The sequence below is a fragment of the Curcuma longa genome, chromosome 3 (assembly GCF_044706935.1).
Source record: "Curcuma longa cultivar G26 ecotype Majalengka, Jawa Barat chromosome 3, ITB_CL_G26_1.1, whole genome shotgun sequence".
Lineage (NCBI taxonomy): Eukaryota > Viridiplantae > Streptophyta > Magnoliopsida > Zingiberales > Zingiberaceae > Curcuma > Curcuma longa.
In genome coordinates this window covers 4,534,163-4,547,983 of record NC_133863.1, presented here as the reverse complement: position 1 = coordinate 4,547,983, position 13,821 = coordinate 4,534,163, and the positions used below count along the sequence as shown (strand labels likewise).

Here is a 13,821-nt window from a genome sequence, read left to right as displayed (position 1 = left end):
AGCTAATCTACATGTGAGGTCGAGCTGACTTAGATGTTTGACCGAGCTGATCTGAATGTATGATAAAACTAACCTACATGTGAGGCTGAACTGATTTGAATATGTTGTCGAACTGAACTGACCAAGCTAATCAAGATTTACACATATAGATTTTCAAATAAATTTTATTTTCTGTTAAGTTTTAATTAAATAGATTAACTTAATCTTTTATATATGTCACATGAGCAGTATAACTCGACCACATCACACAAAAAAAATTCAGCGCGGGTAATTTTGGCATTTGCGCGCGGCAGACAAATCGTAGCCGCCGCCGGCCGCCGGGCCCGCCTCCTTCTGCTTCCTCAATCCGGAGCGTCCATCACGGACACTGCCCTCGCTTGCAGACCGTCCGACGGACACGTAGCACGGGCTGGGACGACGATATCTCTGTTTTTTAAAAGGACATTTGGAATTAAATATGAATATCCGAACTTTCCACGCCAAGCCGTGCAATCCAAGGAAGGTTGCTCTTCCACACTTATGCCATCACACAGCAATAATAATACAAGGCTGCAACTTTTCACACCTTCACTCTTATTTTTATTATTATTTTTTAACGCTCAAAATGCTTCACTTTAGTGAGTCACTTGCTGTATACGCAATTTTTGACGCTCTCGTTTTAACCGGATAAGAAAGGAGACGAGAAAAGATCTTCGGACGAGGGTAGTATCGTCATTTGAGGAGCTACTAGCTCGAGGAGGAAATCGCCCGCGTCGAACTCGGCGAATTCCTCGTCCGCCGCCTGCGGCTCCCCGCCCGGGAGGTGGAGCTCGGGAAAGTGGAGTGGAGGATCCACGCTGAGGCCGAAGGCGTCGACGTTGCTGAAGGTGAGGAAGTCGAAAGGGGTGGGGTCCGAGCCGTAGCGGAGGACGGAGGTGGGGGAGGAGAAGGGGTTGTCGGAGGAGTCGTCCCGAGCGGAGGAGGAGTTGGTGCTGTCGGCAGAGGAGGGGGGAACTCTGTGGTGGGAGAAGTTGGTGACGGCCTTGCCGCCTCTGATCTTGACGGCGGCGGCGTCGTACACGGCGGCGGCTTCCTCCGCCGTGTCGAAGGTCCCGAGCCAGAGCCGTTTCCCTCGCGAAGGGTCGCGGATCTCCGCTGCCCAGCGGCCCCACGGCCGCTGCCGGACGCCGCGGAACCTCTTCTGTCCGGACTCATCCGTCGCCGCCTCGCGCGGAAGCTTGGGCGCCGGTGACCGGCGGGGGAGCGACCGGACGCCCGCCTCGATCCCTATCTCCTGGACGTGCCTCTTAATCCGACGACGGGGAGGAGCGAGGACACCATCCTCCCCCTCGTCGCCGGAGGAATCGGTGGCGTCTGCGTCGGTGCAGTGTATGCGAACGACCCTCCTCCGGCGTCTATTCCCACCCACCGCGGGGACCGTCTTCCTGGTGGAAGTGATGTGCACGGAGAACTTGACCGGAGCATGACGAGCGCCCGGTCTGCCGTTCCGGAGAGCACCAGGCGGCAGATTCATCGCTCAGAGCCACAGATCTGGCCGCCGAAGACCCGCAATTTCATCAAAGATCTGAAAGATTCCTGCTCCAATTGAAACAAACAGCAATCTAATTCTTGAATTAGAGCCGATCAAAGGATCGAGTGAGGTTTTGACTGGGGTTTATACTGTAAACTGGAGCAAGGGGAGACACAGAACGCGAAGACTAAGCGAAGAAAATTGACTGCAACAAAACAAAAAAAAAACACAGGGACCAAACGAAGGAAGACGGGAAGTTGCGAGTTATATATAAAGGAGCCCGAATATCCAAACAACCCCTTCAGAATTGCTTTATTTCGAGATACTCCCCATTTGTTTGGTAATTTAGGCTAAATATCATATGAACTGTTGGATCACGATCGGCCGGCTAGGAATTGCCACAAGTCAATTAAATCCCAGGGCAGCCCGCATAAAGCCGATCGTGGGTCCACAAGTCATTGTTTGCATACTCCCTACGCTCTAGGCCCGGTTTTGCATATAACTTCATACTTAACTGACCTTCGTCAGTAATTTGTTAGTAGTGCAAAAGAAGTAGATAGTTAATGGTGGTAAAAAGGGAAACAACGAGTGAAATTAATGAGTGACTTTCGACACCCATGAAGAAAAAATGTTCTTGAATATCACCCCTTTGAGTGACTACCAATAAATGAATTTGTACTAGAGTTGCCTCGACATTATGATATTGTTGTTGTGAGTCTTTGGTCATTCATGATAGAGCTTGAGAACTTTCTTTGTTATTTAGCATCAAGCTTCATCTCCATGAAATTGCGTGATAACTCCTCTAAAATCCTCTTAAACATCTAAACGAATTGTAATCCAGAGCTTCGTCTAGTGTGTGTGCCTCAAGCTGCCTGTTAAAACTCTTTCCAGTCTCAGTTTCATGAACCTGTGAAAATCATTGGAATAACTTTTCATTGTTCTTGAAATCTCTTGTTATCTTGAGCTCAAATTCAACCTCGTAAGTAAAGAAAGCATTGTTTTAACAAAGTCACAAGTGACAGAGTTTCTTGAGTAACCTCAACAAAAGACGCTTTCACTATCAGTAACTAAAATAAACTTAATCATACTTCTACTTTATCTGTGTTTAGGGATGAGAATCAGCAGGCCAAGCACAATATGGTTATGAATCAAACGGTTGAATTGATAGTACATTGAACAGCTCGTCAGGTCGACAATTTCTCTTCCTCTATCCTTCCCTCTGATTTTACCTGTAGTAAGATACAACCAGAAATTTGATTTCTCTCTTCTCTCTCCATATTCAAGACAGCAGAAGTATACAACCGTAGAAACATTGAATCTACACTGGGACCTTTAACCTTTCTGAAAGGCAAGCAGATGAGAAGAGCAATTATGCAAAGGTGAATGTAAAAACCATTGAAAAAGCAAGTATAATTATGTCATCCAAGGTTCATCTTTGTAATGCTAGGAAACTTGTCTAAGAATTAGTTCCCCAAAGTTTCAGCCCCTCTCAAACAATAACTCTTTGAAATGTTCCTCCTCATCAAGCATGAATTTTTCATTGGCCACTACAAAGTAGTACCTCCTATGTTTTTCCTACAGTTTATTATCTTCAAAACAAAAAATATATAAAAACATAATTCTTCTCATTTACTCATCTGAAATGTGTCAGATCTGTATATGAAATCCTTTAACAAGCAGTTTCAGATTGCACTATCCGAATGCCATGGGACAGGCATGCACCTGAGTTATGTTCTCATATTATCCAGCTAGTCCAAAATATTTAATATACAAGTAATTATCTTCTAATATTATTCAGGAACTAGAGTTTAACAAGCACATAAAGATTCATCTTTCACCGGAGGCATCTTGTTTAAAAGCCAGAGTTGTCAACAAAGTCTATCATCATTGTTGAGATGAACTAAACGATGAAACACGAAAATCCGAAACCTGTCATCTGTGCATCAGCATCAACCACCTTTTCAACACGAAATTTCAACTTCGCCCGAAATTCGGCTCGACAAATTCATTCGTAAAAAACAAGCTTAGTGACCAATGATGATTAACTTACCAACAGAAGTGAAAGATAAGTGTACCTCTTGGACAGGGTCAGACGAGTCAGCCTCATCGGAGTCCACGGCCACAGCTCTGACAGCAGGAACAGAGGAAAGGCCGCGCCTTTCTTGACCTAAGTGGCGACTGCAGTCTCCCTCGCCGTGTGTTTTGAGGCGGGCGGAGTTGGGAGCCAGGAGAAGCAGAAGCCTCCGAGGGGATGAGGGAATATTAGGGAACATAGCCCACGAGTGTGCCGAAGGTTAAGGTCGCAAGGGCCACCATTTCCCTGCCTCGAGGAAGGAAGAGGCCGGGGAAGAAAGGAGAAGGCGAAAGCGGTGTTGGTGACCTTACATTTAATTTTTGTAAGTTGACGAGATTTTGGAAATTTAAAAAGTTATAAGGGGGTTTTTAAAATTAATCCATGTTCGATATAGTACACGTTATGATCTCCTATCCCCGTCCTCCAGACGCCCCCATTGTCGCCCCCTTGCTCCGGAGGTTCCGATCGCGAGCCGTCTCCTCCCACAGTCGCCCCCTTGCTTTCAGCCCACACTGCTCTCCGCGATTGCTCCTGTTGTCCGCTCGCCTGCCCCCCGCCTACTGGTCTGCTCGCCTAGTCGCCCGCACACTTCCGCCTCACGGTAGCTTCTCCGGCCTGCGCTAGGGTTTGATTCTAGGTTAATTCTTTTCCTCCTCCGCTTCTTCCTCTTAAGTTTCTTATTCTTCTTATGTTTTCCCCCCTTGTTTCTTCGTTGATTGTCCTCGAGGAGAGGACGAGTCGGGCGAGCAAAAATTGTATTTCGTATCCATACCCGTGTTGTGTCTTGTCGACGCGGGTATCGGGGTATGGAAGGGAGAACCAAAGAGTGATCACCATCTTAAACGAATTAGTCGGGCCGTGTCTTGCTTGGTTTTAGAAAAGTGATCCAATTGCTTTTGTTCAATTCACACAACTCATTTTGGTATTGTAGATTCAATTTGCCATCCTTGCTTTATTCCATGATCTAAGATGCACTGTTTCAAGGATATTCATATGATTTTTTTTCAAGCTAAATATAGCTTTAAGTCTATTTGATTCAATTTGCCACCCTTCACAAGTCTATGATCTAAGATGCACTACTGCAATGATACTGATATCATATTTACAAAAACAAACCACGCACATTGGGAATGCCATATTTTGGATAAATCGTTCACAAGAAATTGTTATAATAACAAACCTCTTTCTTAAAACAACTACTGGAATATGAACTATAGTTTTGTTGTAGGGAGACTGTATTAAAGATGAAGCAGAAAAGTTCAACAACAAAATCCAATGTATTTAATTACATTCTCAGGTTTCGTATTATATACAGTTGTACTTACATTACCAGTTTTTCAATATGACTTGACTTTTACTAGCTGCTCAACATCTGTTACAACTAAAAATTGGCACGCACAACTATTTCAACATATGCATTTTTTTAGAATTAAAAGTATTGATTGGTGCAATATATTAGTTTCCACCTGTCAAGCTGTAGATCTAGAAACTTGTATATTAGTTTCTTATACAAGCATCAATTTATCACCTTTGTACATCAAAATAAATATCCTTAATGTATGAACAAACAACTTGATGTTATCTGGTAATTTTAGATGAGAAGTAACAAAATATGTTATGCAACCAAACAGTACAGTTACAGATCAATATCCTGAACTGCTGGATAAAACTGTACAAGAACTGAATCATTGTTGGAATTTTAATAGGTGAAAAGAAACAAACCAAAACACTGGTAGAAAAACCTTATCTATTTGAAGTAAACAATCAAAAACTAAAATCAAATGTGAAGCACCAAACAAGCACAAACAAATAGTACCATCTTTGACAACATTGTGACTGAACATAAATCCTTGTTATGGATATTTTTGGCAGAGAAACATCAGTCCAAAAACTTCTGAGCAAAATGAAAAAGACTGAAAGGATGGTGCAATAATTTAATTAAATAAATAAACATATTCTATCACACAAAATTATTTCAGTATTTCAATTGATATGATATTATCTAAACATGAAGGAGACTCCAATTTTATCAGCCTTGTTATTCTTTCTTAAATCCTCTTGCACATTACTGCTCTTTTGTACTTTTTTTATAAAGCTAAAATTGTAGCATGGACATGACTGAAGTAACACAAACAACTACCCTTCATTAACTTATAACTTATCTTTAAATGTGTTGCAGAGATACATAGTGCCACGAGAGGATGGATAAATTAGTCGAGTTTGGACGGAGGACTTGGTTTTTGGTGAAAGTCCTATCTGGTTATGAAGAAAGAAGAATCCGAGCATATAGATTGCAGCTTCAGAGGCAACTTGAACAGGTATATCACATTTGTTTAATTACATAATATAGTAGGGCTGTCAGTAAAATTTCAGTTTTTTGTGGTTTTAGTTCTGTTATAACATAGCTAATTTATCTATTTGGGCAATTCTTTCTAATGTTCACTTAACAGTTTAGGCAAAAAAAAACTTTGATTTCTACCTCAAGGTTCTGGATGAGATCTGGCCTTTCTTTCCTACACAAGAAGGAAGTTAGTAGGGAAAGAAAAAGGTGGGAGTAAACTCACAGGGAAATAATTGCAAAATATTTTCCATGCAATTATTTCCTTGTATGGAAGGAAAGAGGGAGGAAAACTTAAATTTAAACCATATTTTACCAAAGTCGCACCTATTTCCCAAAATATGCTTTGACCAATCCATTTCATTACTACCCAAACCATTAATCCACTAAAGTCAATAATGCCAGTCGATTGGGCATCATTTGGCATGAATTTGAGGCCTCATCAAACACTTTTAGCTATTAAATTCTTTTGGTAAAAAAATGTTTGACTGCAATCACATCTACTTGACTGGACTCACTTCCAGTCAATTCTATAACTGTCAAGCACTTTGTCTAAAAGTGTATAACAGTGACAGGTCAATTGAAATCACATCATCATCAAAGGTTAGCTGTGCCCTTTGGATATTCTGCAACTTTGGGTATGCCCTATGGTGAAACGCTGAATTTTAAAATCATAGAGAAAAATTATAATTGGAGAAATTTTTTTGTTGACTTATTTCAGTTAGAATTGTAAGCTGGTTTGCCATCCCTGTTTGAAACAACTGCTTGTTATACCTAGAAAAATAGGGTCACGACTTTGTATAATTCTATGTAATAGATTAAGAAATGTAATTTTGAAGTTATGATTTCCAAATCTCAATTTGGAACTTCCTTGACTAATTCTTCTTTCACATCATGATTCTAACAACTATCTGTTGAAGTGACATTCAAATGGAAAAATGTTTTGATGGATGAACAGACAGAGTGGACTATTTTGGAGGAAGAAACAATTTTGTTTTATGGATTTGTGACCTTGTTTAAGTTTATATAACACTTCATGAAAAAGTTGCACTCAATAAGTCTCATTTTCGTTAATCTAGATGATGATTAAGAGATTGAATAACTGTATTAAGGATTGGAAGAACAAATATAACTTGACTGTTAAGTTTTCCTCATATGAAGCACCATCCTAGGATTTCTTTGGTAAATTCACTGTAATTTTTCATATTTCTCCTTAATCCTGCCTATAATTTGCCTATTTCCTTGTCTAGGCACAGGCTAAGAAGGCAGCACTACGAAGGTTACCGGAGCAGATCATATTGTCAGAAGTTCGACAAATGGTTGAGCAAATGCAAGCACTCAACCAGCAGCTGGAAGAAACAGTAAGGCGCAATTTGTTTGTTTATCTTATTCACACATGTTTTGCATTTTCTGTTTATCTCATCATCTGATTTGGGCAATTCTATTTTATGCTCTTAAAAAAAAATGATTTCAAAACTATGCTTGTGTCTCTAGTTATTTTACATCATACAAGTAATAGAGCAAAAAAAAAAAAAAAAAAAGCTAAATAAGTAAATTTAGTGACAGGATGTATATGCACCTTATTTGCATCTTTTTTCCCCTTTAGAAATTATTTTCCTACCCATTTATTGCTTATCTATTTCTCCTATCACCTTTTGATATAGAGCAGTTGTAGGTGATGAAAGGTAGGTCAAAAAACCAGTCTCAGAGGTTTTCACCCTCCACATTATATACTAGCAGAATAGCCACAATAGTGTAGCAGTTATGCATCATTTGCAAACAAGCATCACAATCCCAATTCTTTAAATTATATGGAACTCTATACGTTGTTATATTGCTAATAATGCTTGAATCTTTCAAAATTTATTATCTTAAATAGGCTCGTCTTTGGTCTAACTTGCCTGTCATATTTTCAATTCTAGTGTAACATGTCTAATTGTAGAATGAATCACTCATCTTTGGACAGGTCAAAAACTTATGCATAATCATTGTTGTTAAATATATTAGTGGCTTCATAGTTAACTAGTATATTTATATTTTTTTGTGATTTCATAGTTAATTATTATATTCAAGTAAATAAATAACAATTTTTTGGTTTTCTAATAAATAACAATTTTTTAAATTACTATGAGTAACTATTTTAAAAATTACCAAATATTATGCAAGGGCATTATATTTTTGTTTATCTGATTGATAAGATTTTAAGAAAAATATTGTACATGGATAGAGTTTGACGTTGCAAAATCTTTTTTTAATGACTAATAAGCTACTGGACCAATAAAAAAATTTAATTCACTTATGTGTCAACCCAAGAATTAATGACGCTCAATTTGGTTCTGATCAAGTGATGGAAGTGTGAATATAGCAATGCAGCAATTTCTTTTTTTAAAAAATCCATCATTCTGCTAAGCTGGACTCCATTGTTAAAGGTTTGTTACTAACCATGTTATTGACAAATGTTACGCCAATGAAAAATTTGGGTATGTTAGGAAAAATAGACACTGATAAATTCGAACTTTTAAAATGCAAAGCAGCATGGATATGTAGGCATAGATGTATTCTAGCTGCAAGTGGCTAGGTGTTCATGAGAAGAGATGAGATGACAAAAGGGAAGGAGAAAAGGAAGTATCCTAACATGTTTGATTATCTGTTGAGAAGATAGTGATTCTTCTTGTCCAAATGGATTTCATGAAGTATACAAGTATGGGCTGGTTTTAACTCATGCTTGTGTAATCAGTGCATACCCGGGCTTACTGGAAACAACCTTTGAAATGAATGAAAAGCAATGGTGCTAAGTGGCCTTTTCCCCTTGTATAACTACTTATGGATACAATCATCTAACCATTGTGATTGTAAGATGTCAAAAGAAAGGAACCTGTCAGCAATTTAATTTGGAGGCTTAGCTTCTTTTGGGTTTAATAGAGTACTGACTGAAGTGAATTTGAAAGAGCAACCTATGCTGATTGCTTCAGTTTGTTCAGCAATAAATGTTTTAATCCTTGTAAATTGTGATACGTGTAGGAAGCCGCAATAGAAGAGTACTTCAAACCAATTGATAAAGGTGCAGAGCTCTTGATGAGTATGCAGCTTGAAAAAGAAGAAAAACATGCCCAAGAAATGGTAAAGGTGATGCGTGAGAATGTGATGCTACAGAGAGAAATGGCACAGAAGAAATTTGAAGTTAACCGCTCTGACACAGGCCGTCCTGCTTCAGAAAAGGAATCTGTCCTTCCAAACCAAGAGCAGAGTAACTGATATTTTTTTGGGACTAAATCTGATCAATATCAATGGCATGTTTGTAGTTGCTGTTTGGTTGATTCATAAATGGTTGTACATTGAGCAATGGCACATAACTATATTTTCCTGCTATTCTATCAGCTTAGAGTTTTCTCCATTTTATCCCCTGAAGATGAGAGTTGATATAAGCCTAGTGAATTATAGCTGATCACTGGTGGAAACCAAGAGCTCATCCATCTGAAGTTGGACCCAAGTTAGAGATGTAGAGCTGAACTTGATGTACAATTTCATGAATATTGGTTGAGGCAATTGTCAAGCTTCACGCTGTCACTTTGCAGTTTATGTAATGAAATAAATCACTCTGACAAACGTCAGAAAATTATACCATCGTTCACTTTTTTTCATGTATGTGAATGTGTGAAATTCCTTTTAGCATCATATTTATTCCTAATTTGTGTCTAAAGAGCAGATTGTAGATGATGCTGGCTGGCTGGCATGACCTATCAATACCATCAGAAGAGCACATTCATTGATTCAATCACTGCAGGCAGGCCCCCTCTATTTGTTGCCTTTTGCAACCCGGAAGAGAATCGAACCATCATTCTGCGCAGTTCTTCAACAATATAATTGTTTGTTTCTTCAACTCCACTTCTCTCTGCCACACTCAATAAGTCAAATTTTATGGCTGTAAAGTCGAGAAAAGCAACAATTTGATCATGCCTTGCTTTCATTACAAGTTAGACTAAGTGGCCTCCAAATGCTCCACTTGGGGCTATGAACTAACCAAATGGAGCCGAGTCTAATTTTATTATAATGTTTAAATTTATTTGATATGATAATTGAGTCAAATTTAAAATGATTTATTATTAAAATAATTGTTTAAGTTTGATTTGATTTTTTGTTTGAATTTAAATTTGATTCATTTAATTTTATTGAATTTTCAATTTAAATTTGATTGATTATTTAAAATTTTTATATTTAATTTTTTATTAGTTATTGATCTGGATAATATAAATTTATTATTTATTTTTTATTTATTTAATAAGTTGATTAAAATTTTATTGATAAATATATTTACGAATGTCCATCAATTAAACACATATATATTTAAATTTATTTTTTTTTAAATTTAATAAATTATTTAATGATATTTATTTAATTTAATAAATATAAATAAAATATTATGAAATTCAATATTAAACTTGTATATGAATATTCAATTCATTTACCGTTTTAGTAGATCACAGTAGGTGCTCGTGATTAATTGTAGTTTCTTAATTTACCATTTTATAAATTATGTGGGGCCGATGACATAATTTACTTTTTCATAAATCATATGTGACCATTAAGATAACGAATTTCATCTTTTGCAGTTCAAGAGCCTCCCCGGCAGGGTAAAAGAAATAACAAAAATTAGTAGCCTTTTGTGGTAAGAAAACCTTCGTTAAAACAAAATTTAGATTGATGCAATTGGCAAAAAAACTGGCGATCCAAACCCTACCTGGGAACCTGCTCCCGATTCCACCCAATCCACTCTTCTACCTCGCCCGCCGCCGTCTCCCATCTCCGGCCATAAAGATGAGGATGGTTGGTTTGACTGGCGGCATAGCATGCGGGAAGAGCACCATCTCCAATCTCTTCAAATCCGAAGGCCTCCCTGTTGTTGATGCCGACGTTGTTGCCCGGGTAATCTCTCCCTTCCTCCTTGTTATGTCTCACTTCAAAGAGGGAAAAATCACCTTTTGGAACAACTTCGCTGTTGCAAAAATGGTATCGCATCAGCCGAAGTTCTATTTGAACTCATTTCTCGAGTAGCTTCGTCGCGTGAAATAATCCAAATCTGTTGCGACATAGGCAATTCTAGTTCTTTCGATAACTCTGGCTTGAAATTCTATGATATAATTTCTTGCTCATCTTCTTATGTTCTCCCCCTGCTCATTCGTGGTTCTTGGTGATTTAATATGAAGGATGTAGTGAGGAAAGGTACTGGAGGTTGGAAGAAAGTTGTAAAGGCATTTGGGAATGATATCTTACTAGAGAATGGGGAAATTGATAGAGCACGCTTGGGTCAAATTGTATTCACAGATCCAACAAAACGCCAACTTTTGAATCGGTAAAATCCTTGCGTAATTTTTCTAATGAATTTCAGGATACCCCTTGCATTGCACCAGCTAAAATCTCTTCAGATTTTAGAATTTGCATGTATGACCTTTATACATCCCATAAAAGAAAGTGAATCATAGGGATGTATCAATTTATCTTTGCTGGTTATTTATAGTTGAATGCGGTTTATCTAAATAGCTCATTTTTTATTTTATTAAAAATTTATCACTACTATCATTAGAGACACACCATAGCAGTTTGCAAATAAACTTGGAGATGACAAGTTGGATCAATATTAGAAACCATGAGAGCATCTTTAATGAATATCAGAATTAGCAGTTGGCAAGATACTCAAATGACCTTGAACTAGTTTTATTTGACCGGGATGGAAATGTATTAGCACCATCAAATGATCAACTCTTTTTGCTGAGTGGCTTGTCCAAAAGATGGCTTGGTGTCACTTCGAAAGGTGGATTAACATTAGAGACTCTTGAGAGCATCTGTAATGAGCAATAAAATCAGGAGGTAACAAATTATCTTGATGACCTTGAACTAGTTTTAATGTGACTGAGATTGACAGTTATTATGAATTATCAAATCATTCACTCTCATTGCTGAGTGGCATGTTAAAGATGGTTTAGTATAAATTTTAAAACTAGTAATTTCTGGACAAAGATAACACATTGCTATAGTTTGGGGAATGTTCATGCAACTTTTTCTTCTGCCTTTTTTGTTTTTTTGCATCTTCAGACTGTTTGGTATTTAGTTTTGTTAAGTTAATTAGGTAAATTTGATGCCTCTTTTAGCTAGTTATTACCAAACCACACTGCCTCTAGTTTTTCATCAAATACTGCCTCTCACTGTTTTTCTTCTTGTTTTACTCTTCAATTTCAAAATTCCCTCCAAAATTTACTCTTGTTAAATTAACTTGTGGTATGATTTCACTAAAAAATCCACTTGTTTGAGTTCCTTTGCACCTAAAATCTTCATTTTGCTCTTTGAACTCTTCATTTTGCAATTCCACAAGTTGATTTCAAAATCACTTTTAGGATTTTCACTCAAAGTTGTTTGTTATTGCACTTAAAATGATCTTTGGGAGTTCTTGCTTTTGATTGGTACAGAATGACAACTGATGCAGGGCATGATTTTCACTGATAAGTGATTTGTTTGAGTTCTTTTTTGCACCTACTAAGATCATTTTTGAGTTTCACACAGGAAGAAAATTATCGAGGGGCACTATTCGACAAAAATCAATTAATGGAGTGTGATTAGATTAAAAATAATATAAATAGGTGTGTATATTGGTAGATTCCCCTATAAGCTTTCTTCGTTTGAATTGCCCTGGAATGGTAAAATCAAATTCCAGTTCCAACTAGTTTTTTTCTGATGGTAAAATCACAAAGGAACTACTGATAAAACTCATCCAAAACTGACATGTTTTATTTCCTTCTTACTTTCAGTCTATTGGCTCCATATATATCCTTTGGCATCTTTTGGGAAGTACTGAAGCTATGGATAAAGGGCTCGAAGGTTATAATCCTCGACATCCCATTGTTGTTTGAGGCCAAGATGGATCGAAGAACATCTCCAATCATCGTCGTGTGGGTTGATCCTGAAACCCAGGTGGCTCGTCTCACGGCGAGAGACGGCATATCCGCAGAAGAAGCAAGAAACAAAATAAATGCCCAAATGGCACTGGATTTGAAGAGAGAAAAGGCAGATATAACCATCGATAATTCTGGTACAATTGAAGAAACAAGATTGCAGTTCCAAAAGGTTCTGAGCCAAGTCAATGGACCTCTAACTTGGAAAGAGTATGCCCTATCAAGAGATGCCTTCCTATGGATTCTTGCTTCTGCCATTGTAGGTGCTTTGGCAGTGCACAAAAGTTTGACATGATATTGATCCATGCTTGTCCTGGCCAGGAGACTTGATATTCTGCTTGAAGAATAATTTTTTAATAAAATTATTAAAAGCAGTCTAATTAGTTTGATACAACAAACAAGCAAAGGAATCATATAAAATTATCCAATTATTGTCTTACTAAATTAATTAGATCATTTTATAAACAAAAGAGTTAATAGTGGATGCATTATCTCTGAACTCAACCATAGACTTTTTTGTTTATTCCTTCAATAAAATTCCTAAAAACATACTTGTAAATAGTTCATTTGAAATGTTATAATTTGTTAAAACTACAGCCTGAACTTAACTACTTAAGAGGGTAGGCAAATTAATCACTTGAATTCTTTTGTAAATGGTGGAATTTACCATTTTAGTGGCCCTACACGGTCGAGTCTTATGATCATCTATGAGGAGATAAATCGAGAAGTTACAGTTGATTATAACGGAGGAGGATATTGTCTCTGCTTCATCAAAATTTAAACTCTTGAATTCTGCTTTGTCATAATCAACTTAGTTATATTTCGGGGCACTTGAATCCTAAAGTTATGCAATGCATGCACTTTACATTGTCAAAGAAACAATTGTTAATCTAACTGAATTTAGAGTTCTATTAGCTTTGGAGCTTTTAAATTCTTTCATTTTTGGTTGGAGTTC

The 13,821-nt window shown here is 37.5% G+C and overlaps 3 protein-coding genes across 4 annotated transcripts; 2 read left to right on the top strand and 1 right to left on the bottom strand.

The window, feature by feature from the left end:
* Window positions 1-487: 487 nt before the first annotated feature.
* On the bottom strand, window positions 488-1,768 carry LOC141825754 (pathogenesis-related genes transcriptional activator PTI6-like). Its single transcript, XM_074713141.1, is given in 2 exon segments — window positions 488-718; window positions 721-1,768. Coding segments are annotated over 2 exon segments (897 nt in total). The 5' UTR covers window positions 1,514-1,768; the 3' UTR covers window positions 488-614.
* Window positions 1,769-4,020: 2,252 nt separating this feature from the next.
* Window positions 4,021-9,561, top strand: LOC141825115 (uncharacterized). Of its 2 annotated transcripts, none has more exons than XM_074712508.1 (4): window positions 4,021-4,185; window positions 5,764-5,902; window positions 7,173-7,283; window positions 8,944-9,561. In XM_074712508.1, exons 2-4 carry the CDS (start codon window positions 5,786-5,788, stop codon window positions 9,175-9,177), a joined length of 462 nt encoding a protein of 153 aa, XP_074568609.1. In that variant the 5' UTR covers window positions 4,021-4,185; window positions 5,764-5,785; the 3' UTR covers window positions 9,178-9,561. The 2 variants fall into 2 exon arrangements, with proteins under 2 accessions (XP_074568609.1, XP_074568608.1); XM_074712507.1 differs by having other exon boundaries at window positions 4,021-4,221.
* A 1,071-nt stretch (window positions 9,562-10,632) lies between these two features.
* On the top strand, window positions 10,633-13,240 carry LOC141824866 (dephospho-CoA kinase). Its single transcript, XM_074712198.1, has 3 exons — window positions 10,633-10,845; window positions 11,127-11,272; window positions 12,723-13,240. The coding sequence occupies exons 1-3, from the start codon at window positions 10,738-10,740 to the stop codon at window positions 13,159-13,161; spliced, it is 693 nt and encodes a 230-aa protein (XP_074568299.1). The 5' UTR covers window positions 10,633-10,737; the 3' UTR covers window positions 13,162-13,240.
* The last annotated feature ends 581 nt before the right edge of the window (window positions 13,241-13,821 follow it).